General features: G+C 44.8%; 1 protein-coding gene across 8 annotated transcripts in view; it reads right to left on the bottom strand.

The window, feature by feature from the left end:
* The window catches only part of Fars2 (phenylalanyl-tRNA synthetase 2, mitochondrial), a 453,335-nt gene that overhangs the window by 400,119 nt on the left and 28,238 nt on the right, over positions 1–24,978 (bottom strand). For 4 of the 8 annotated variants that reach the window (XM_063259825.1, XM_063259822.1, XM_063259823.1 and 1 more), the window contains one exon: positions 22,978–23,061. The exons of the other annotated variants lie outside the window; for them this stretch is intronic. Coding sequence is in view for 3 of the 4 variants with exons in the window: in XM_063259822.1 (XP_063115892.1) it covers positions 22,978–23,061 (84 nt within the window). In the remaining variant the exon portion in view is untranslated. The remainder of the gene's footprint in view (positions 1–22,977; positions 23,062–24,978) is intronic. 8 annotated transcript variants of the gene reach the window in all.

Genomic DNA, 24,978 nt, shown 5'->3' with positions numbered 1-24,978 from the left:
CAACTGAGAAAATAAGCTGTAACTGCTTACCAATTAAGATTGTGTGTTTATTTCTACAGAGCCACATCCTCTTCCCACACACCAAGAAGAAAAGAGAAAGGAGACCCCAAGAAGAGACGCACAGTCCCTGGAGGTCCCCCAGGTAAGGATGGAGTGACCTGCCTGCTGAGCGGACCCAAGATCTCTTCTAAGTCCCAGGTAGCTCCCGGCAGTGTTTACACTGACATCCAATGTCTGCTGGGAACCTGATGAGCTGAACGCGATGGAGGAACAAGGCAGCCTCATAACATGAATCCATGGAGAGAACAGGGCAGTCTGCACGCTGCCTTCCTCCCTAAACAAGTCCTCTGGGCTGAGCAAACCCCATACACAGAGTGACACGTCATGGACCTGTCCTGCTACAGGACTCCTGCCTGCAGCTGTCTGCACGTGGCCATCTCCTGCATCAAGTCCTTTGACCCTATGTGCTCAGGATCTCTCCTCGTGAAGTGCAGGGAACACATCCTAACCCCCCGACCTGCCCTTGCCTTGGTAGCCCATCAAGAAACACTTGATGGCTCCACTCTGAAGCCGCATGCCGGATGTAACACAGCCACCCTGAAACCTGGGTGCTTCCAGAGGAAGACGTGGAACTACTCAGTAACCCCCTGTCACTCCTGGCCATTGCCCGAAGGTAAATCTAGCCTTCCAGGAAATTCTTTTGGTCCCAATCAGAGCTGCCTGGCATAGATGGAGTTTCTTTTGAAGGATGCACCATACCAGCAAGTGGGTCTGTCTGAGATTCCACTGCTGGTGCTGGTGCTGGTGCTGGTACTGGTGCTGGTGCTGGTGCTGGTGCTGGTGCTGTGGGTAGAGAGAGGTCACAGGACTCCACTGGAAGGCTGTGCTGGGGAAGGCAGCCTTCATCTCCAGCACAGGGAGGGAACTAAAAGGCACTTCAGCTGTTCTGCTGACTTTCTGCCAGGACTCCTGGTCCTCCTCACGATGCTAATTTCCTGTTAGAGAACACAGTAATGGAAGATTTGCTGCTTTGTGCTGGCACAGATTCCACCTCACAGATGAGAAAGGACCACAGCAGCTGGTGAGGTCAACTGAAAGTAGGGGCATCGTGGTGGCGGTGTGGCCCTCCTGCTGGGTATCTGATATCCTGGAAGCAGACAGCTGGCCATGCTCCTTCCTTCTCCTGGCCTGCTAATGGGTACAGAACATTCACACAGCATGCATGGCATCACCTCAACCTGGAGAGGCCCTGCAGTCTGGGAGGGGTTGAAGGAAGGCTTCACAAGGCTCACATTTGCTCACGAGTCCCTCAGGACTTCCTCTAAAATGCCTTCCTCACTAGGGCCAAGGACCAGGAACTTCTTAAGGAGATTTTCATACCCCGTGGATATAAAGACAGGAATCCTGTATATCTTACTTAACACCTATACCCACAGCTCCCAGCATTTCTCTAACAAAAGGCAGGGAGCCAGTAACCATGTATAGACTGACTCCCAGGCTCGCTGTACCCACCACTGAGCCATTGTATGTTTGACCCTATGAGTTCTGGGGCAGCATGAGGGGAACTGCTCCAGAAAGTAACCAGCTTGATAGCCAGAGGAGAAGCCAAAGTCTGCAACCCTAAAGTTCAGGTCAGCATCCAAATGCGAGTCCTCTGTCCCCATGGACACGCCCCTCCAGATGGCAGCCCTGCACAGCAGCACAGCTGGCAGACTCCACCGTGAGCCTGTCTGCAGTCACGTTAAGAAAACAAACATCTCACTCCCCTGGTGAAGTCTACAACAGGTATTTCCTGGGTCTCAATGACCTCAAACTGTCTCCCAAGGTCCAAGTGACTCAAGACTCCCACAGCCTGACTTTCAGTCCCCGGAGGCTTGAGGAGCTGTTCAGGGCCCGCGAAGTCATCTCAGTCCCAGTTAGGACGAGCCTGCCTACCTCACCTCAAGACAGCTGCCTACCAATGGTCTCAAGGGGCCAGTAATGATCCATCTGGGTCTCCTCCCAACCAGAGATGGGTGTGGGGCCAGGCTGCAGGAGACTGCTGGGTATACTGATGTGAAAACTCATCATTCAAAGCGGAGACAGTTCTCTCATACCCGATGGGCTGCAGGTCAAGGATACCTGCTCCAGGAGTATCTCACAAAACCAGACCAGCAAAATATTCTGCCCCGTCTGTGGGGCTACCTTCATGTGGCAGTTACCAACAGAGCTGTCAGCTGTGACCAGCTTACCACAGTCACTGCCACCCATCAATCAGACCTGAGCAGCTCCTACAAGCACCACATGTGCCAAAGAACTTCGTTCAAAGCCACTTACACAGAATTCTCAGCGCTAATAAAAAGCCCACCTACCCTTTCTGTCCTGGACACAGCAGGGCTTCCATGGCCTGTGCATGTGAGTCCTAGATTAAAATTCTTTATTCTCAATTTATTTCATTGGAGACAAGTCTCTGTATATTTGTTTCATTCTGACTTTAACAAACTAAAAAAAAAAAAAGAAAGAAAAAAGAAAGTAAATTGAAATAAAAAAGTTGAGAGCAACAAAAATATCAAAGGATGGAATGAAAAAAATAGGAAAAAATAAGAAAAAAATAAAAAGGTAATGGGAAAAATGAAAATAAAAACATTTTAAATAAAAAACACAACAGTAAAGGAAAAAAAATCATGAAACAAACAGAAAGCCAAAGAGAAAACACCAACTGCACTCAGCAAAACTCAGCTTTCCAGAGGCCACCTGCACAGGAGGGCAGGCAGCTCCAGAAGGCTGGACAGGGACAGGACTGGACCTGTGCTGGCTTGTGAAACCCTCAGACGCCCTCAATTGGAAAGAGCCCTGCAGAACTCCCACTTCCCTCAGCCGCCAGACACACCAAATCCTGCACCCTGAGGGACCCCCAGTCTGCTCACCCAGAATGAGACCCCAAGGCCATCAGTTTCTAGGACTTCACCTGTCGGATGCCAGATCCCCACAGGCTGGCCCCGTCTCCACCGGAGAACCCTAAATATCTGCATAGAGACCAAGTATCCCAAATGTGACACTGGACTCCCTCTCCTGGAGACTCATGTCTCAGTCATAGAGGCCCCTAAGATTCCTGTCCGTGTCCCAAGACCCCAAGATTCCCTACCTTCAAATCCCAAATGCACACATCCTGAGGGAGTCCCAAGTACATTTTAACCCACAAATCCCAGATCTTCTCGGAGCACCCTAACTTTATTTATTTATTACTTTTTTCTTTTTTTTTGAGACAAGGTCTCGCTATGTCATTCAGCCTGGCCTTGAACTCACTATGTAGCTTGGAGTGGCCCTGAACTCACAGATTCTCCTGCCTCAGCCTCCCAAATGCTGGGATTACAGGCATGTGCCACCATGCCTGGCTGAGCAACCTAAATTTCTTCAACCTGAAAGAAGTCTTCTTCTGTCAAAACTCAAATGTCTTAACCTGGGAGAACCCACCACTTAAGAAAAAAAGTTCTCTCATCCTGACAGGCCCCAGAGAAACTTATTTCCTTAGCCTAAGTGACCCCAAAATGCTTCACACAAGAAATTTCAATCCCACAGATCCTGGACCCCAAATATTCCCCATGGGAGAAACCCCAATTCCCTCAGCACTAGGGATGTAAATATTCCCCACCCAACAAACCTCTGTTCCCTCAATACTCAGTCTCTGCAAATACCACCCAAAACCCAGCTCCCTCAGCCTGAGATACCCCATACATTCCCCACACAAGAAACCAAAATTCCCTTTCCCCAAAGGATCCCAAAGATTCTCTACCCAAGAAAACCAACTCCCTCAGCCCAAGGTCTCCTCAGGCCCTCACCACAGAAACCCCGTTTCCCTTGGCTGGTATCTGGGAAACCATCTACTCACCCTGGATGCAGCTGCCCCCCAAGGCCCACATGCTGCCCACTGACTTCTGGTTCCCCAGGCAGAGGCCCCAACTCCTGGGACATTGCATGTCCATGGGATGCTGCTGGTCCTGACCCAGCTGGGCTCAGGGCTCCTCCAACTCCACTTTCCAGGGTCCAAGCACAGGATAAAGCAATGGCCTGGTGGGTCACAATCCCATCCCATTTGCTCCAATCCCTCCCTGCTCTGTTTCTGAAGGCCCTTGCATCTCACCTCCACCCTCCTGTTCTCCAGCAGAGGACCCACGAGAACAGGGGTTGGAAAGAGAGGAACGGCATGAGAGAAAGAAAGGGTCATGCATATGAAGAGGTCAGTGCGTCCCAAGATGGTGAGCACCTCGGCTTCACCAGCTGTGTTTTGTTCGTGGGTGTCCTGAGCCTTTAAGGACACTATAGCAGGCACCGGGGCCCAACTGCCCAGACCTCAAGCAGCCGTGGGTGAGAACTGCTATGTCCAGCATCCTTCCAGCTGGGCTGGGAGTGTGGAATGAGAAACGGAGCTGACACTGGGTCTGCACTTCGACCCCATGAGACCACCAGGAGTGGACACCAAGGGAAGAAACAGCCATGAATAGCGGATGGAAAGGACAAGTGCCAGGCTCACAGATGAGGTGTGCACACGGTGCCTGAGATGCAGAGCAGCAGAGGCTGACGGCCTTCAGCACACGGCAGATCTTGTACCATGCCCTCAAGGTCATCAGCAGGCTGTGAGCTGCTTATCTGTAGGGACACCTGTGTGCCAGAAGCTGGGTGTCAAATGCAGCTTCAAGCAGAAGAACCAGTAACCTGCGAGGAGAGCAGAGGTAGAGCAAGAAATCCATTCTTGAGCCTGGTGTTTCTGCCCTTCCCCAGTAAGAAGCTCCTCAGCTGCATGTGGAACAGAGTCAACACTCTCAGAACCCTCAAGCCAGGAGACCACCGCCCAGTGCGTCAGCCTCAGCTGCAAACCAGCTGATCCACATGGCTGGAACGACAGTGAGGGAAGTGAGAGTTTCAGGAAGGCATGCAGAGGCACAGAAACATGGTGACTCTATACTGAAAATGCTGCCTTTGTACAAGAGAAAATAAAGCGTCTCACTATTTCTAAAGATGAGGAAAGGATAGCTGTCATCAGGTCTTCATTTCCTATTCACTGTCTGCACAGTCTCTTTGGAGTGGATTCCTTCCTTTCTTGGGCCAGATAACCAAGATGGGCATGGGCGTGCCACGCCTGTCCTCTTTGAACATACTGGCTGCAGCTGTCCTGGTGCCCGCTATGTCCACTGTGGCCCAGGTCCTCAGCAGAGGGCACCAAGAAGCTTCATCATCCCATCCCTAACACTCTCCCCTCCGTAGGCGGAGCTTGGGTGCTAACCTCCATCTTTTCCTTCTCTCAAAATGTCCTTTAAATATTTCTGGTCAGCCAGGCTGATGGAGTGGTGACAAATTTCCTCAGTGTTTGTCTAAGCAAATCTTTATTTAGCTTTTGAAAGATAATTTCCCACAACAACAGAATTCTGGGCTGGTGGTTTTGTTCTTTCTTACATAGTTCCCGAAGGGAAATCTGAGGCATAATTATCATCTCTGTGCCAATACATCATAGAGACACACACTTTTCTTCCGGCTGCCTTCATGGTTTTCTCTGTCTTTGGTTTTTCTTAATACCGTATGTCTAAGCAGAGGTATTTTTGATAGCGGCCTGTGTTTCCCTCTCAGCTTCCTACATCTGTGTCGGTATCTGTCATCAGTTTTGAAAATTCTTGGCCGTTACAACTTCAGACATTTTTTGTCTTTTCTTCTTCTTGTAATATCCATTATGCATATGTCAGGCCCTTTATAACTGTCCTACAGTTCTTGAATATTGTTCAGTTTTTTCAATGTTTTTTCACCTTGCATTTCAGTTTAGAAAATTTTGCTGATACATCTTCAACTGACTCTTTTCTTAGCTGTGGTCAGTATGCTGATAGGTCCACGGGCACTCTTTAATTTTGTTAGAGTTGTAACTTTTTGCGTTTGTTCATCTAAGGTGCTAGAGACAGAACCCAGAGTATTCCCACTGACTGACATCCCTAGCTTTGTCTTATTTTACATCCTGATACAGGGTCTCTGTATCTCTCAGTTGCCCAGTCAGAGCTCTAATTTGTGATCCTCCTGACTCAGGCTCCCAGAGTGCTAGGATTACAAGTGTGTGCCACCACACCTGGCTCTTGGAGTGTGTGTGACTTTCAGCATTGGCTTTGATCCTTTCTGGAGTCTCCATCTCTCTTCTTATATTCTATGCTTGCATGCTATCCACTTACCCATTAGAGCCATTAGATGGGTTTTTTCTTTCAATTTCCCAGTGCAGGGGATTAAATCCAGGTTTTGTCTATGTTAAGCAAGTGGCCTTTAGCACATCAATCCCAGGTATTTTGAATTCCCCACCTGACAACTCACACATCACTTCCTTATCTGAGTGTGGATCTGCTGTCTGCTCTTTCTCTTCAGTACTTTTGGCCACTTCATGCGTGCCTTTTACTCTTTCCTTGAAAGCAGTGCAGGTTTTAGAGTAAGGGTTTACGTTTCTCTGGCTGTAAGTCGGGCTGTTTACTGCTGCCGGCTAGGACCTCCTTGCCTCCCTGCTGCCTCTGAGTCGCCCCCAGCACCCAGCAGAACTCAAGCAAAGCCCTCTTCCAGTCCTACCACTAGGTCAGTGTCTGGAGAGCCTGTTCCCTGGCACGTAACCTTCCCAGGTGGATACAGGCTGTCTGTGGGCCCCTTAAGCAAGACAGACAAAAGGAGCGGCAGCTGGAGTTGACTGACTTCTGCATCTCACATTACCCATCTATCATCTGATAGGCTTTGGTAAAAGGGTTTTGAGGTCAGGCTTCTATTAAGGGAATTAATGCTCTGGGCATATTTATTTCAAAATGGTTTCTTTCCTCTCCTACTGTGAGAAACTGGAGGTGATTTTTGTGAGACTCTCCTTCTGGAAGCAAGATTGCTGAAAGCACAGACACTCCCCGAGGCCTGGGTCCAAGGTCTGCTCTCAAAGGCAGAGGGCTCCGAGCATGCAGCAACCACAGGCTTAAGCCATCATGCATTTTCAACTTGTTCAGCTTTTTCTTCCTATCGTGAGGACAGCTTGGACTTCCAAGCTCTTTGCATGTTGTTCCTTTAAAATTTCTAGCTGATTACTTTGCAGTTGGTTTTCTGTATTTATAATGTTCGTAACTTCCAAAATGCAGGTTTGCTTCCAGGACCTTGCTCCTGAAGTGCTATCTGAAAGAGCTGTTTACTTCCAACACATGCACAGCGTGTAGAGAGGTGGCTCCCCACTCCAGAGGGCCAGGCGGTGAATCTTCCCCAGCCCATCTGACATTTCCAGTCTCTCTAGCTGTTTTCGTTACAATGATCCTTTTATATAAATAACTTCTAAAACCAGAGGCCACTTCATACGTATAGGACTCCATCAGTCACCGAACGCTGCCAGCTAAGCATCTGGACGCCACCCATGTCGCTCTCCATAATGAACGCCTTCCAGGATGACACTGAAAGCCAGCCGTGGAGGCCTGCATTGCACCCTCTCTGCCCTGCACGACTTACTTGGTGATGCCCTGCACAGGTAGCAGGAGGGAAGTTACTTCATTTAAGGGAAGCGGTTTCCAAAGGGTAGTTTATCACAGTCTTTTGCCTCTGCATGTGCACTTATGACCGGTCCATCACAGACGGCTAGGTATTCCTGTCCCTCTGTCTTACTCTTCTATAAATAAAAACAATAAATGAATACATACAAACAAGCAAAGGAAAAAACTTCTCTAAACATGTTGTCACAGAAGATCTTGGTTCTCTGGCGAAAACCTGTGTTATTGCGGATAGCTATCTCATTTTTTCTTCGAAAGGTGAGGCAGAGACATTCGCTGCAAATATTTAATATTAAGGTTGTGCTATTTTTCAGATTGTGATGGGATATGTTTTTTGTTTTGGTGTAGATTTGGGGGGGTCAGATGGTGTTTTGATAATTTTTTTCTGTTACTTTTTCTCACCATCAAATGATGTTCAAATTTATCCCTATGATTTCTGGCTTCAAAATTTACTCTTTCACCATGGTAAATTGACTGTATTTAATTAGCAGCTATGTATGTCTTTTTGAATTGCATCCATGGCAATGGACTAAACTGTTACACACAGGGTGAGATTTTACTTCAGGGCTCTGCATACAAGGGATGGAAAAACTTTACATCACATTCTTTCCACAGTAATGTGCAAAGGTCAGGTAACATACATATAGAGATTCTTGGCCTGGCCTGGTGGTACACACCTATAATTCCAGCACTCTGGGAAACTGAAGCAGGGAGGATATCAAGTTTGAGCAACATAGCAAGACCCTGTCACAAAATTTAAAAAAAAAAAAAATTTTTTTTTAAAGGCTGAGAATACAGCTCAGTGCAAAGGCTCTAGGTTCAATCCCCAGTACTGCCAAAAAACAAAAATCAAACCTCTTTGAAATATCCAGCTGGATACAGGGACCAAGTGGTTTTGGTACTACTAATGCTTGTCCAGGATTCTCACAACAATTCATAGACAGTATGATACCCAGATAAAATAATACTTTGGAATAAGGAATAGCTCAAAATCCAAGTTAGTCAAAGAACTGAAATTTTACTTTACAAAATGATTCTCTTGGCATGTTTGCACAAGCTAAGATCCACTAGCAAAATCATCAGTGAATATTTATCTGCTCTCAAGATGTATTGCTTTATAAATTCTGATCTTTATACAATGGATTTTCTTAAAATAGAACACAACTAAACACTGGCTACAGATATTGTATTTTTTGCTCCAAGGACTCCAGTATGCTATGTAAAATGTGCCTCACATTTGTCCAAAAACTTTCCAGATGAAAGGGACATAACTTTTGAATTCAGGCCTATGTAAAAGTGATGAAATATGTACCCCCTCACCCATCTCTCCTCTTATGCAAAACAGAACTGAAGCTGTTTTGGTGCTGCTGAACCAGAGGTCATCTATTGTCCCCCCAGGATCAATGTGGGTCACAAGAATAAGAAGAAGCTCCTTTAAATAAATGCAAGATCACAGCTCTGGCATGAAAGAGAGATGTGCAGGTGGACTGAGGACTGGAGAAATGACACAGGGTCACAACACAGGGCAAGAGGCACCCCTTCTGCCAGTGGAGGAGAGACTCCAGGGAGCTGTCTCAGAACCACAGAGCTCAGCCAGCTCAGGGGGATCCAGGGCTGGCAGGGTAATCCTTGCCAAAAGGAGGCACTGACTGCCCAAATCATCCCCCACCGCCTCACTTCTCTCAGGCCCTCCCTCTCCTTCACCGACACACGAAGCTCATCCATCACAAGTTCTGCTGAACCCATCTGCTCAGCGTCTCAGGGGTCCAGCTACCTCTTTCCATCTCCGTGACCACTCCTTTCATCTGGACTCCTTTGCCTGCAGGCACCTTTAACTGATTTCACTGTCTCTAATCTTCACCTCCCTGGTGCATTTTCCCCAAAGCAATCAGAATGATCCCTACTTTACAGACTCACTGGCTGAAATCTTTCAGCCATTCTTCAATGCCAGATCCTCCTAAATGGATAGAATCCAAATGCGTTAGCATAATTTATCAGGCTTCATAAACTAGTTCAGAGGTTCCCAGATTTTTCTATGCACTGAAATCTGTGAAGCTTTTACAATTTGCAGTGCCCTCAGATACACTCCTAACCAATTAAATCAAGGTGTCTAGAGGTACAAACAAGGTATCAATATTTTTACAGGCTTTTTAATCCAAGATGATTTCAATATGCACCAAAATTTAGGAACCACTAAACCAAACATTAGTGGATTCTGGATTCACCTATCACCACTCCCCTAGTACATAATCTGCTTCCTCAGAATTATTTTACCTTTTAAAATACTTGCCCATTGGTTTCTTGTGTGTAAGACTTTGTGTGGCTATTCCCTCCTTCTGGAAGCCTCCACCTCCATTAAGCCTTGTGCAAATCTACCTCCCAGAAAAGCTTGACTCAATCTACAGCAGAGTTCTGAAAAAATTCCCTAGCAGAAAGTGCCAGCTGGGGAAATTCAATCAAGTTACCAACAAGGAAAGTCATATTAAATAGTAAAACATGCAGATCTGTGTTGTAAAAGCTGTGATGTGGAATTTGTTAATACAGCTCAGAATTAAATAAAATGATTACAGATAGTCCTATATCAATTGGCCTTTTATCCAATAACTGTTCATGGATGAATTAAGAAGCAAAGCATAAAACCAGCAATAATTCTAGAAATGTCCAAGAAATGAGACCCAGCTGGTAACAGCTCTGAGCATCTGTAGCTCCCAGCAGACAGGCAATCTGGGACCCACATGAAGGATTTTGTGGCATATCCCAGCCTGGTGACAAGGGACCAGTGAAGTTGGAACCTCAGACAAGACAGCCCACTAATAAACCAGTGTCTGTGTATCACCACTGAAGAGGATGGAGGCTGACTGCTTGTGTTCTGTAGGTCAGCTCCTTTTTTGCTTTGAACTGCCACCATTTTTCAAATACACACACTCATCCATTCCAGAATCCTCTAATCTGGGTCACCCACCACGCACTGTTATGTTTTAGATGGAAAATGTCTCCAGAAGTCTCATGTGTTTGGAAGGTGAGTGGATCATGGGGCACTGTACTCAACAGTAGATTCATCCAAGGGTCAATCCATAGCTGGATCTGCGGTTAGGAGGTGGGGCCTTGTGGGGTTGGTCACTGGGGCACAACCCAGAAGGGTGAGTTCTTGTCTCTGGCTGCTCCCTTCTGCCTCCTGACTGAGATGGCCTGAGTCATTCTCCTCCAAGGTGCCCTTCCACCATGCTGTTTCTACCTTGGAGCCAGATGACCAGAGGCTGAGCCCACTGGAAATGGAACCAAATACTCCTCTCCTCCTTTAAGTTATGCATTTTGTTTATTGTGTCTTGAATGAAGAGAACACTAACAAACCGCGTGTTCTTTCCAGCAATTTGCACTTCCCCTACTATACCACTGAACAAAGTGCCAGGACTCTCTGCTGCCCTGATGATATCCCCTTGAAACACTAGGTTTCCTGCCCGCAGGGTCATGTCCACCTAAGCACCACAAATCCCCAGGAGAAGGCACCAGACCTAAGTTCCTAAAGGAAGGGACTATGTCTTTGTGGTTCAGTAGCAGGTCTGAAGCACTCCAGTATCTTCTATATATAGTGGCGCTCAAATTTTTATTTGAGCACAAGCTGGACCTCTTAAAATTGATATTTGTATCTGAGATTTTGAAATGCTAAGAGATGCCTCTTCAGAGAGCAAAAGCAAAGAACAGAGAGCAGGAACAGAATTCCACATTTGCACATCCCCAGAAGAGCCCTGTTTTTCAAAAACTTGCTCAAGTGAGCACATTCGCAGAGGCTACAAGAGATGAGCTGAATCTTGGAAGCTTTGATATTCCCTAGGTTTTTTCTGCTCTAATATTCTCACCATTGTTAATATCTTTTCTGGGTTGGCAATATTGTCTTCACATATCAAACAATGAGTCCTCAGATAACAAAGACAATTCCCAGTCTAATTCGCAGGTTTGTCATGCAACTGAAGTGAGAAATGTGAAAAAAGCCTTCTGAAACACACACACACAAAGAAAAAAACTATACAAATGCAAGTTACAAGGCTCATTATACATTAATAGCAAGCAAAACCCACAAGAAATTCTCACTGAAATTTTTCCACTTTAATTTCTGGGATAAATGAAGTCTATGAATGAAACTGCCATCCTTTTGAGTTAAAGCTGCATTCAGGAAGAATGCGGCTTCATTCAGGATCTGAATTGCTTCCAGAAGATGGCTCCAAATGACTTGTTTGTTTCTACCTTATCTACAAGTTTCAGACATTATATACTTCTAAAAAATTCATTAGAAGTCAAGAAGCTTTATGGATCTAATTTGGATTGTAGAAGAATATAGCTGAATTACATAAAATCCATAAACATTCAAAAATTCGGTGATGCCCTTGCATGGAAAGCAACTTAAATTAATTGATTTCCCCATATTATACCCATATGTGGGTAAATTCATATGGAACCACAATAAATATATCAACATGAATCAGAAATACACGACCATTGTGGAACAAAGTAATCTGTGGGTGGCTTTTTTGTCTCTGCTTTTGACAGCTAAATCCAGACATGAGCTCCTTGTCCCCACCTCTTACAAACCATTACGCTAAACCCCAAGGTTAAACAGAGGCACATAACTCTGGCATGGTACTACATACCTACAACCCCAGATACTCAGGAGGATGAGACTTGCAAATCTGAGACCACCTTGGGCAACTTAGCTCAAAATAAAACGGAAAGGTGAAGAGACACAGCTCAGCAGTATGCACCTGCCTAGCAGACATGAAGCCCTGAGTTTAATACCGACTGCTGAACAAAGAAAAAACAAGTAAATTAAATTAAACGTGAGAAGAGATGCACAGCTTTCTCAGATAATTAAACCATTAAGGCCAAAAACTGAGAAAGTCTATCTCTTAGATAACATTTTTATATATCTAAACAAGACAGGATAAAGTTCATTTCAGTCCAATATCACAATTGGCAATGAAAATTTTGTAGGAATGTTTTGCTAGTTGATATTTCTTAGGATTGTGTGGGTAAGTATATGTTTTAATACAGTGAAACAAAAGGCAAACATAAGTCCTGTAAGCTCATGCTCAGTCAATCCTGTTAGGTTAAAAAAAAATAGTAAAAGACAGAGGGTGAAGCTCAGAAGTAGAGCACAAGCCCAGCATGCACACAGCCCTGGCGTGTGGTCCCTAGCAAACACAAAATAAAAAAGACCAAAACAGACTTTGTACACACACATACATACACACACACATGCACACGCATGCACATGCATGCATTCTTTGGGCTGTCCATGTTTCTTACTCTCTAGGATCACATCAGTCTACATGAGATTAGACAGAAAACGCAATGCTCCTTGCTCTGTTTGGCATCCACTGCACACAGCTGCTCCCTCTCCTGGCCCCAGCCAATCTGTCCACAGTGTCCTCCCACATAGCAGCACACAACAAACTCAAGCAGCACAAAGCCTTTGATGCTTTGTCACAGCAGGTGCCACGACCCACAAATTTCTCAGTGCTGGCTCCTCCCTGTCTCTGTGACTTCATCCTGGTCTTCCTCATTAATATCCAGCCATACTCACCCCACTTCTCTTCCCAGGAAGAGGAAAGAATTGCCCACCCCCCCGCTGCCTGTGTCTGGAGTGCTTTGTTTCATGTGTAATAAATATGACAATCTCACACACTCCCTACTCTCGCTAGAAAGCTCCACGTAAATAGCAAACAGCTACCAACCCAAACTGAAACACCAGTTAGGGTCAGAAACAAATGAAAGCAAACACCTGCTCCAGTCCCAGGGCGTCTCGCCTCTTGAAGCAGGGTGGAGCAGCACCAAGTGCTTGCCTGTCTTCTCCCGTCTAGATCAGGGCTGCTGGCTGGCTCCGCATGGTCACCTGCACACCTCACCCTCCCTACCCACTACAGACCTACAACCACGAGGAGGTAATGCATGACTCAAGAAGGCAGGAAATAAAATGCACTTGTATAGACGTCAGTTCCCCACGATGAATGTAACCACTGTGTACTTCAAGCATGTACTGTGCTAATAAAAAACTTTTATAATGTTTTTAATTTTAAAAAAGGAAGGAAATCAATTAGTAAACATGTCCTATAATGCTCCAACTTACTACTTAAATTAGATGCCACTTTTTGCTTAAGTAAGCTTAATGCCATTTTTTTGTATATGAAGTTGACAAAATTAACCAGCAGTAACACCTTTGCTGTGTGTTATATGTGGTTATTTCATACATATGATGTCATTTGTTTCAACTTACAGAAAACACTATATCAGTCCAATACAACATAAAGTCTGTGTGTGTGTGTGTGTGTGTGTGTGTGTGTGTGTATAGAATTTAAATATCAGTAATTCCAATCTAGGATACTACCCAAAAGCACTAATCCTGAATACACACAAATCTTTATGCATGGAAGGGCACTAGACAAGCCTGGTGGCACATACTTGTAATCCCAGCATGTTCAGAAGCTGAGGCAGGAGGATCACAAATTTGAGCCTAGCCTAACTGAGCAATTTAGCAACTCTGTGAGACTGCAGCTCAAAATATAAAAAGAAAAGAAAAGGGAGTGGGATGTAGTCCAGGGCAGGGCTGGGTTCAATCACTGGAGAATCATTTCCACTAGGAAGATAAACACTGGTGGCGAACCTGACACATGTACCATACAGGGCTGTGCCTCATCTGCCATCATTATCCAGGCGCCACCTCAGCAAGCCCTGCCGGACAAAAGGGGAGCCACCACTTCCCTGCCCCAGGCAGGGAGGACTTGTGATGGGAGGCGCCACAGCATGTGGACAGCTGAGGACAAACAAGATGGGGCCCTTGTCCAGAGGCTTAAGGAAAAATATTTCCATAAACGTCCCTCACCAACATGAAGCGCCTGTGAAGGGAATTAGGTAACAAAAAAGGCTCAAGGCATTAATTCGAAAATTGTAAAATTTTCCTAAAATTTAAAAACTTCCCAAAATGTTTAATGCAACTCCATAAAAATTATTTATAGAAGAATGAAGGGAATAAAAAAATAAGTGATTTCTACTCAGGTAGTGGGGACTTGGGTAAGTTTTCTACTTCTAATGTTTCTCTATTTGAGAACAAGATATTTTGTTTATCATAAAAGACAGTGTGATTCCTTCCAGACCACCAAAGTTACAAGGGCACCTGCCACACAGCACCATCAGCAGAGGGGTAGGGGGACAGGAGGGCAGGGGGGCAGGAGGGCAGGGGGGCCTCTGTCATCCTGCTGCTGCGTGCTGCCCAAAGCGAGGCTCTGAGGGAAGCAGAGAGAAAGCAGTGCATCCCCTCAGTGGGTGAACTTTCTCCCAAGAAGAAAGTGTCCCGTCCTGCACAGGGACACACAGAGAGCAGCAGGGCTAACACTCCAGCAATCCCGTGTGAAACAAGCCATTCAGTCCAGCCAAGGCAAGCTCCTCTACTCCTCCACCATAGAAACATAGTAACAGCCCCTGAAATGTAAACACCCGTAAGTTCCGTCCTGATTACCCAGTGGCTGGAGCTACTGACAGCCTGTAAGGTTAACATCAATTTCAGGGGGCCTCCAGCCACCACGCAACGAGCAGGTTACAAATCACTGGAATCCCAGGACAGTCATCACACGGGCTGTTAAGGAACCAGCAGGCTGCTAATTCTCTTCCTTGCTTTGCTCCCGACCACTTCATTTGCCATTCCCTGAACACTCCCTCACTGTTAGTGCGTTTAGCCTGAGAATCTCACCAAACAGCCAAACGCACCTCACGCTGGGGGTGAGGGCTCATGAGGAGCTCCGGTCCTGCTTTGCCGTGAGTGGGGGCTACTCGTACATCCTCATGCTCTCCCCTTATGCCCAAGAACTCCTATTCTCCAACAAGTGAGACCAAAGCCTTCTCTCTCCTCCCTCCCTCCACTTCCTCTGAGTCTCAGCCCAGGGGCGCAGGGGTTTCTTGTTTTGTTTTTTTGCGACAGGGTCTCACTATGCAGTTCAGGCTGGCCTTGCACTCTTTGTAGCCCAGGCTGGTCTCGAATTCACAGTCATTCTCCTGTCTCGGCTTCCCAAGTGCTGGGATTACAAGAGTGTGCCACCTTATCCAGCTCAGGCCCAGGTTTTGACAGCAGGTAGAACTGACTTCCGACTCAAGCCACTTTACTTTCCCGTCTACACAACTTAAGAAAATTCCTCAATCCCCTTAAACTCTCTGTAAAATCCTTATCTGTATCATAGGACCACTGTAAGGTTTAAATAAAATAAACATAAACCGACATCTACAAATGCTTAGCAATACATAGCCTGTCTTCCTCAGCAGATGGCGCCCTGCATGTCTTCATCCCCACCAGTCCGCCCTCTGAACCAAATGGCACAGCCCGCTAAGACCAAGTCCTGTTGCACTGACCAAAGCCTGCACCCAGCGTGCCCTCAGGAACACTCCACCGCCCCACCCCAGGGCCCTCCCTGCTGAACCATGCAGCGCTCCGCTTCCTACCACACGGCAAGACTCTCACCGCTCAGTCACCAAAGCCATGCTGCCCCGCGCTTGTGCTCACTAGTTCAGGTGAACAGAACTGCCTGACCCCTCCCCTGCCTCAGCCCACATTTGCAAATGACAGATCATAATAACTGCGTTGCCCTCCTACGATTGGGTGAGGAACTATGCTGGCCCGCAGGAACCAGGAACTGTACCTCTTCGTCTTCATGTCAGCTCCCCAAATGAACACTTAGGCCAGGGAGACATGCATAGCCACTGTCGTGCCACACGATGAGAAAACCCAGACAGCTTTGCTACTTGCATCAGTGTAGCATAGGCGCTAGAGGCACTGTCTCTAGATGAAATGCAGAGTCTCAGGCCCCACCCAGCCCGACTGACACAAGTTCTGCAGGCAAGATTCCTAGGGCTCCCATTAAAGAGCACTGGCAGGAGTGCTGAGACACTGCTGTTCTCAGGACCGCCCCGAGGGGCCGGGCTGGAAAGTTCCAGAGAGGAAGTGGGCCCCCTGGAGTCCGCAAGTGACACACAGAGCAGGAGCCTGACTGATAACTGTGGAAAGTGCCTGGCTAAGAAAAGTGGGTGAAGTTAGGGACAACTATTTGTAAGAAGCTAGAGACAGATAAGGTAGATCTCCAGTGGACTTGCTTTGAAATCTGTATTTCTTTAAATTGTTTTTTTATTTTTTTTTAAATGTTCTGTTCTGTTTTGATATGGTTAACCTTATCTTCTTAGAGATGTAAAACAAATAGGTGGGACTGATAATCATATTACAGAGCTTTTGTTCGGCCATAGAGCAGAATGGTTTGTAGGGTCATTTTTTTTTTGAATGTCATTCTATATACTTTAATTCTATAACCTGAACAGCCATTTCGAAGATGACAATTTGTAACTTATCAACTGGCAATTTCTTACCTTTTGTTTGTCTGTAATTTAGAATTATTTCTACCCTTTTTTTTTAATTTCCATGTATTTTTTTTCGTTTCCTTTTCTTTAAATAAAAAATTAAAAAAAAAAAAAAAAGAAGAAGATAAACCGCCGCAGCAGAAGCTCCTTGGTGAACTCTCAGGGGTAGACACCAAGTCACACTTCAGCCTTGTTTTTTCAGCTAAATGACTGACATGGTGTTTCACCAAGAACACCTGACACTGCCTTTTATTTCTGTAGGGTCTGTCAATTCATCCCTAACTTCAAAAACTCTGAAATGTGCCTCAGCTTTACAAAGAACAAAAACAGTTTTCTATGTGTTGGCTCTCACCATTCCACCCTATGACAGGTTACGCGTCCCTAAACCTGAAAACCCAAAAGGCTCCACAATCTGAAATTTTTACGATGCAACCATGACACAAGTGGACAATTCTGCACCTGACTACAGGGAAGAGGTGGTGCTCAAAACACAGGCACACTAAAAATTTTCTATAAAATTACCTCCAGGCTATGTGTAAGATGAATTTCATATTTGTATTTGAGTCTCATGCCCAAAATGTCTCATTTTGGACACGGAACTCTTTCCAAAATCTGAAAAGGTCTGAACCCCAAACTTGTCTGGTACCCAGCATTTCCACTACAGGACAGTCAAGCTGGGTAACATGTGACCCCATGGTCCTACAGAAAGATGACACAACCCGACCCGGGCAGACAGGAATGATCTCTGACATGAAAGTTACTGATGCTGGCTTCCAAGATTCAGGAGGTAGGGTGGGGAAGGGACAGGAGGAGGGATTAGAAGAACATCTCCAAAAATCGACTGACTAAGCTTTAATCTTTTTAAAAAAGAGAACTTCTTGTTACCTTGCTGCCATTTTCATGCCAAACTCTGACTGCTACAAACTAAGACAGCAGAAAATGAGGTGCCTTGTGTCTATTACCCTGGAACTTTTCTCAGTGACATAAGTAACTAATCAGCCCCTGGAGGTCAGCAACCTAGAAATAACTGCAGAGAAGGAAGTAAGGGAAAAAAATGAGTAGAGACTGGAAAGTCAGGCCAACTGATGCAAGGGCCCCTTTAAGCGCCCACCTGAACAGCGCAGCCTTCATTTCCTGAGACTTCAGCAATGACCAGCTGCCCCTGCCCGTTAAGTAAGCAATCTATCTCTCTCAGCCCACAGTGCCCTGTGTCCCACCCCCCACCTGCACACACACCTGTCACATCAGTAATTAACGCAGGGAAGGGAAGGTGCACCCAGGTGAGCGGGGAGCTATCTTCCTGGTCCCTACCACTGTGAAGAAACGATTTAAATGGCAATGTCATGTCACACTCAGTGAGCTTGTCTTTAAACAGGCCAGGGAGGAGGGCAGCAGATATCCCTTCAAAGTCTCTCTTCCAACTCAAAGGTGAGGATTTCTACTCTCTGACTCTTTCCCTTAGCAGCTATGAGTGAATATGAATGTACGGCTTGTAGTGTACACGCTTATATGTACACACAGATGGGCACCCACAGGTGATCAGACCACGGCATCTGTGGGTTCTACATTCACAGATTCAAGCACCTGGGTCAAAATACCAAAATATTCAGGGAGGAATATTGCATCTGTACTACACATGCACAGATTTTTTATCTTCGTTCTTTAAACAATACAGTACAGCAATGACTTACAAAACACTACACTATATTATTAAGAATTATAAATCACCTATCTAGAAATAATTTAAAGCATATAGGAGGATGTGTGTAGGTACCATGCAAATACTATGGCATCTTACACAAGGAACTTAAGCATCCACAGGTTTTGGTATCTGGGAGTGCTGGGACCAATTTTCCAAGAGATGGTAAGGAATGACTGTGTGTGTCTTTTTTCTAGCTATGTGAAAACTGGTTTTGGAATGAATGCATAGGCCCTCACCCTTCAGCTACTAAAGTAACTCAATTATTTCTGCCATCAAAAATGGCCTTGCCAATACACAGTAGGAATGCCCTAGATTATACGTCTTTTCTACCAAGGCCTTGTGCAGGCTAAGACTAAGCTTTGCCACTGAGTTTCAAGATCACAGTTTTCTTTAAGCCAACTCTAGGAACAAGGATAGACTTGGACAAAGCATTCCTCCAATCCAAAAAACCTACAGATTGACTATGTGGTCACATACATATGCACCCAGATTTTTTGGCTTAATGGTATGACCAAGTGTTTACATTCATAAGAGGATAAAAAGCACTATAACTGTTCACAACAGAAGGTAAGAGTTTACATGTGATGTGAGATCATTCATTGTGATATGTCAATTGAGTAAGCCTTGTCTAACAGATCAATAAAGCTCTGGGTGTGTCTGTGAATGATTGACATGCAAGCTGCCAACAGAGGAGGGAAGACCCACCCCCAATGTAGGTGGTGCCAACCAATAGGTTTGTAGCCTGGATGGAATAAAAAGGGAAAGAAGGAAGTCTGCCCTTTTCTCTTCACAGGAGCTCTGGTCTTGACTGTTGCCTTGGAATGCCGTCTCCAGTTCCTTCAGGTTCCAGCACAGACTCTCCAGCCTTCCGCTACAGATCCTGCCACTTTCCAACACATACTGGCAGCAGAATCCACATAGTGCTCTAGGCCTTCAATTCCAGCTTGCCAGCATACAGACAGGCCTTTCAGATTCTACCACCTTCAATTCCACAGACAGCCATGGGACTCTTCTCCTTCTGATCCTGTAAGACTAGCTAATAAATCCCTTCTATAATTACATTTTATATTGATTTTGTTTCTCTAGTGAACCCTAATACAAGACACCTTCAGGAACTATCAGAAATATCAGCACAAATGTCATCAGTCTTCAGTTTATAAAATGAAACTGGCACAAAACCCCAAAGGCGACCTGAAGCTTGCACTGAAATCTACGTGAGCAAATTACCGTCTTTCCTCTATATTCCTAAATGTAGAGTAAACTACATCTGTCTTCCTTAGCAACCAGCACTAAATTATGACTATAAAGACATGGAGGAAAATAATTTTCCAACACAAAGAAAACAAAAGAGAGTCTCTTCATTTGTAAGGAATACATTCCCGCAGTCTCAGCTAATAAGGATGCCTAAGCAAAGACATTTTTTTACATCTTTATCATGGTAAAAATCTGAAGTATGGTGCAAATAATGTAACAGAGAAATTTAAGCAATGATTTTATACCTTGACCAAACATCTCAAAAGTTTTGTAAAAATCTCAAAGGTCCATCAGATCTGTTATCAGACTCTGCAAAGATTATTTTTTAAAGCTTCAAGTGGACTACAGTATATAGTCATAGTTGAGCACCACTATGGTAGAGATAATTTCATATGAGGTAGAGATAATTTTCAAGCTATCTTCCACATCAGAGAACTCATCTTAGCATGCTAACTGAGGCCCTTGATATACTGGGGAAAGAAGTCTTTGTCTTCTTCCAGACCTTGTAGAGGGGCTGAGGAACATGCACACCAAGGTTCCCCACTTAAAATACAACTCTCATGGTGCAGGGTCCAGGAGAGCCCTCAGTCTCTATTGCCCAGTAGCAACCCACTGGCAGCAATGTGACAGGCACTAAAGACAGGCTGCGGCATGAGCTAATACGCAGATCCAGCCGAGAACCAGTGTTAGGGGTTGCATCTACAATACCCCCAAAAGGCTCATGTGTTTGAAGTGCAGCTTTGGAAGGCGACCAGGTCATATGGGTACTATACTCATCAGGGCACTGTCCAGTGCTGATACCTTGCTGAATGTACAGTTAGGAAATGGGGCCTGGCTGGAAGAGGTGGATTGTAGGAGACAATCTGAGCACCTCTCCTTGAATGCAGAACAACTGCTACAACATTAGTGAAATTCTATATACTGATATGTCCCTTCTCCCTTCAACTGGCTCTAAGTGACGCAAATAAGGATAGCTGAGGGACTGGTACGTAATCCCAGAGGACAACTTGACAGTTGCCTGTTTCCTGGCATGGTGCTCTCTGAAAAAGATTGAAGCACAGTAGGATGCCAGAGCCATTCAGCTCCAGGAAGTCAGCTGGGCACAGTGGCTATGACTACTAAGGGCACAAAAGTTAACGTATCAGAAACTGAAGCAGTGGCCTCCCTAGTTCATTCAAATGCTATCCCAGTCTAGTTATGCAGACTGCATAGCTAGACTGCACTTCTTTCTGCATAGCTCTTTGCATATTACAAAGATGCTTTTCTCCCTATCTGAATAACCCTACCTGGATAACCAGCTCATGTAGTTCCCACCATCTTCCCTGTCGCTAATCCTCAAACCACTTCCTTCTTCATAAAATAATGAACTCTAGGAGAGGCCTTGGCTCAAGGCCTTTGTCTGTATATCCTCACTTGGATCAGGCTTAGGACCCCTAAGCTGCACTTAAGTTTGAATATATCTTGGTGTCTTTACTCTCGGCAAGGGTTGCATTGGAGATGGTAGATTGGAATTAACTTGCCAAGATTCCAATAATGTTTCAATGGGATTACAAATATAAATTTCCAAATTGTGAGGAAGGTTAGGAAAGGGGTCACAATACTTGGAATACAATATTCAATATTTGGGTTACGACAATAGGTCACTAGGTTGTGACCTGGAAGGCAGTGTTCTTATCCTGTTCCCTTCTACTTTCTCTGGTTCCGGTCCACTCTCTGTTTCCTGGCTGCCCTGTGTTACGCAGCTTTGCCCTGCCATGCCCTTCCACCATCCCATTCTGCCTCAGTGCTGGTGACCATGGACTGAACCCTCTGTGGGTCAAATAAACCTCTCTTCCTTTAAGTTGTGTGAATCCGGTATTTTGTCCCAGTGACAGGTACGTTAACTAACAGACAACACCACCTAGGGATGGCATGATTTTCAGAATATCACGTAACTCCTTAATGCCCCTTCTCAGGAGAAAGAACACTTTCTTAACAAAATATGGTGCAAAGAAATGAATGAGTAAGCTTCCTGGCTGTTTTCTTCTGTGATATTCACTTTATCTGAATAAAAAGAATTACACAGTGTTTACCATGGCTATGTTCCAGGCTTCCCCAACTGAAACCTGGCTTTAGATCATTTTTCTTGGTTTTCTTTGAAAGTAGATTTCTGCGGCAGCCATCCAGGGGAAGAACCACCCAGCATCTCCCAAGGTCTGTGCCATGTTGAAACTTAGGGTGCTGGGAAACCAAGCAACCAGCCAGCCAGCATTCCTGGTATGCGGGCTGAGAATCAAACATCTCATCCCCTCCCCGCTGTTAGCAAATGGGAGCCAGAGGTCTGAGCATCTCTTGGGAGGTTGACCATATGCAATATAGCAAATATGGGGGATTTCCTTCTTCCATCTCTTTGAAGGCAAATATTGTTATCACTGTTTTGCTTTGCTCTGATTAATTGTATTGCTCTATTCAATATTCTGTTTTGATGAGTTCTGTATTTTGTTTGATTTTGCCATACCTGATTGAAAGAACAACTACTGTGAAGGTAATGAGATATACTAAGGCACCTATAACTGTTATCCTGGTAACCTGTTGTGACGTTCTATACAATTTCACTGCACTGTCTCAATAGGCTTTATTCTGTCTTGTTCTGTTGTATCTCATTACCTTCAAAATAATAATAATAAAAGTTTTGAAAGTAGATTTCTGATGGGGATGGATACAGCAGAATGTATTTTACAGCTCCACTGCAATCAATGCATATTTGTTTAAAGTTTAAAGGCAAAATTTTACCCCAAAAGTTACACATTTTTAAAAATATTGTTTTAAATAACAGAAATATTTTAAATGTGAATTTGGAAAGACAGGAAGAAGCTGTATAGAGATGTTTAAAGATTAATATTTTTAACAAGTGCTTATTTAATTTAAAAAAAGCAGGCTAACTTTAATGATACTTTCCAAAGTCAACCCTAGAAGTAGGCTCTGCTCTGTGTACTTCATATGCCATAAAAGTAAGTACTGGAATCAGGCTGGTAAAGTCCAATTTGGATCTGCACATGTGAGCTTGCCTCACCTATGCGAAGTGCCCCTGACCTCCTTCTGTGCCCAACCTCATTTCAACACCGAAAGATGAAGCAGAGAACCTACCTCCTGGGAGAAGAAAGTGGAACCTGCTGCACTACTAGTGGGAAGGCAAAATGTTGCAGCTGCTGTGGAAAAGTGTGCAGGCTCCTAAAAAATTAAACACAGGATTACCCTGTCACCCAGCAGTTCCAGAAGGGGTTTACACCCACAAGCACTTGACCAGACATACATGTACCCATGCTCACAGCTGCATTATCCACAATAATCTTGAAGTACAAACAACCCAAGTCCACTGACACATGAATAAGCAAATAAGTGGTAAATACACACAACACAATGCTCTTCAGCCTTACAAATAAGGGGAACTACAACAACATGGACGAATCTTCAGGACACGGTGCCAAGTGAAACACAAACACCGTGTGATGCCATATAGACAACAGCGTATGACAGCGTATGACAGTAGATACATTTACAGAGATGGAAAGTAGAACGGGGCTGCCGGGGTGGGGGCTGAAAGAATGGAGAGCTGGCGTTCAGCAGGTAAGGAGCTGCAGCGGGGAAAGGTGGAGAGTTCTAAAGACGACGCTGGTGAGGGCTGCACGTGATACAGCTCATCCCAATAAACCACACTCGCACAATCCATGCAGTGATTTTTATGTCATGTACATTTTAGCACAATAAAAACATTAAAATGTAATTTGGAGGTAATGAAGAACAGTACCCAACCCACAGAGTGGCAGGGGTTAAGCCCGTGGGAAGCACATGATGCGTGCCTGGCACATCACAGGTAAACGTCAGCACTGCCCTTGCAGCTCTCAGTCCAAACTACAGAGTTCTCAGGCTAACGGTGTTCAGGGCCAACTTGGATCCTCAACCCTCAGAGCTTCTACAAGGAGAAATTTCCAGATGGGAACCTTTTTGTAGCATAAATCTGTTTTACTGAAATAAACTACCAGTTAAATAAGAAATGCCACCTAATTTCAGAAGTGAACTTTCACACCTTACCTAAAGCTTATGCTAGTGCATAGAAACAACTCATTTCACTGCCTTCCCTTCTAAAGGGCTTATTAATAACTTTGACTCAAAATCAGGTTCACAAATAAAGGCTATCTTGGGAAACTGATAATAGGGAGGAGAAAAGAAAGTCCCTCCTCCATTCATAAATATTCTTCCACTTTTTATCACAAGAAAAACCATTTTACTTCTCTTTGATACTTTCTTAAAACATTTTACTATGGTTTCCAAGTATACATAAAAGTAGGGTTCAACTAGCCCCTATGTAACCACTTCACAACAAATTCAAGCTTTTTTACTCAAACATTTAAGAATCTAAACTCTAAAATTAAATAAAATTTAAAAACTAGAAAACATACATTAGATTGAAGCAATTTTCACATCTCATAGTGGTCGTCATGAGCATCAGCACAGTCTTTCCTTACTTTTTTAGGTCCTTCTCAGTTTAGCTTCTTAGCTCCTTTCACTTCTTACTCTGAAATGTGAGTGAGTTCCCGGTTTACCTTGCCGAGGTTACTGTAAGGATGTGCTATACACCAAAGTACACAAATTGGGGTCTGGCAGGCAGCATTAGGGCCCTAAGAAACATTTCTCTTTACAGACCACTGCCTGGCTCAACCCAGCAAAACCCAAAGACACACACACCCACGCTCTCTCCTCTGTTCTTCGTCCTCCCTCCTTTCCTTCCCAGTCACTGGACTGGCCTTCTTCGTGTCCCTCCCAGTGGCTAAATCAGGACCCCCAAACTCAGGTGCCTGATCCCAAATGGGATCCCCTAGGGGATCCCCAAATACTACGGCAATAAACTCAAGCACTCAGGGTGCCAGTCTGTAAATTAAAACCATACTGAATGTAGTACCTGTGTATCATTTATAAGTGTACACAAACATCATGCTACATACTGGCTGGTAAAATATGAACTCAGAATTGCTATGCAGGTCATTGCTGTGTGTGTGCGTGTGTGTATGTGTATTAAACTTTTCTGATGATTCAGGAAGTTTTATATACTAATGAGATTCATTTCCTTGTAGTACTTCTCACCTGTGG

Source organism: Cavia porcellus, unplaced genomic scaffold, assembly GCF_034190915.1.
Source record: "Cavia porcellus strain 051 isolate PalLab524CR breed Dunkin Hartley unplaced genomic scaffold, mCavPor4.1 scaffold_13, whole genome shotgun sequence".
In the NCBI taxonomy this organism is placed as follows: domain Eukaryota; kingdom Metazoa; phylum Chordata; class Mammalia; order Rodentia; family Caviidae; genus Cavia; species Cavia porcellus.
Note: the sequence above shows the minus strand (reverse complement) of the source record. Positions and strands in the feature narration are given on the sequence as shown.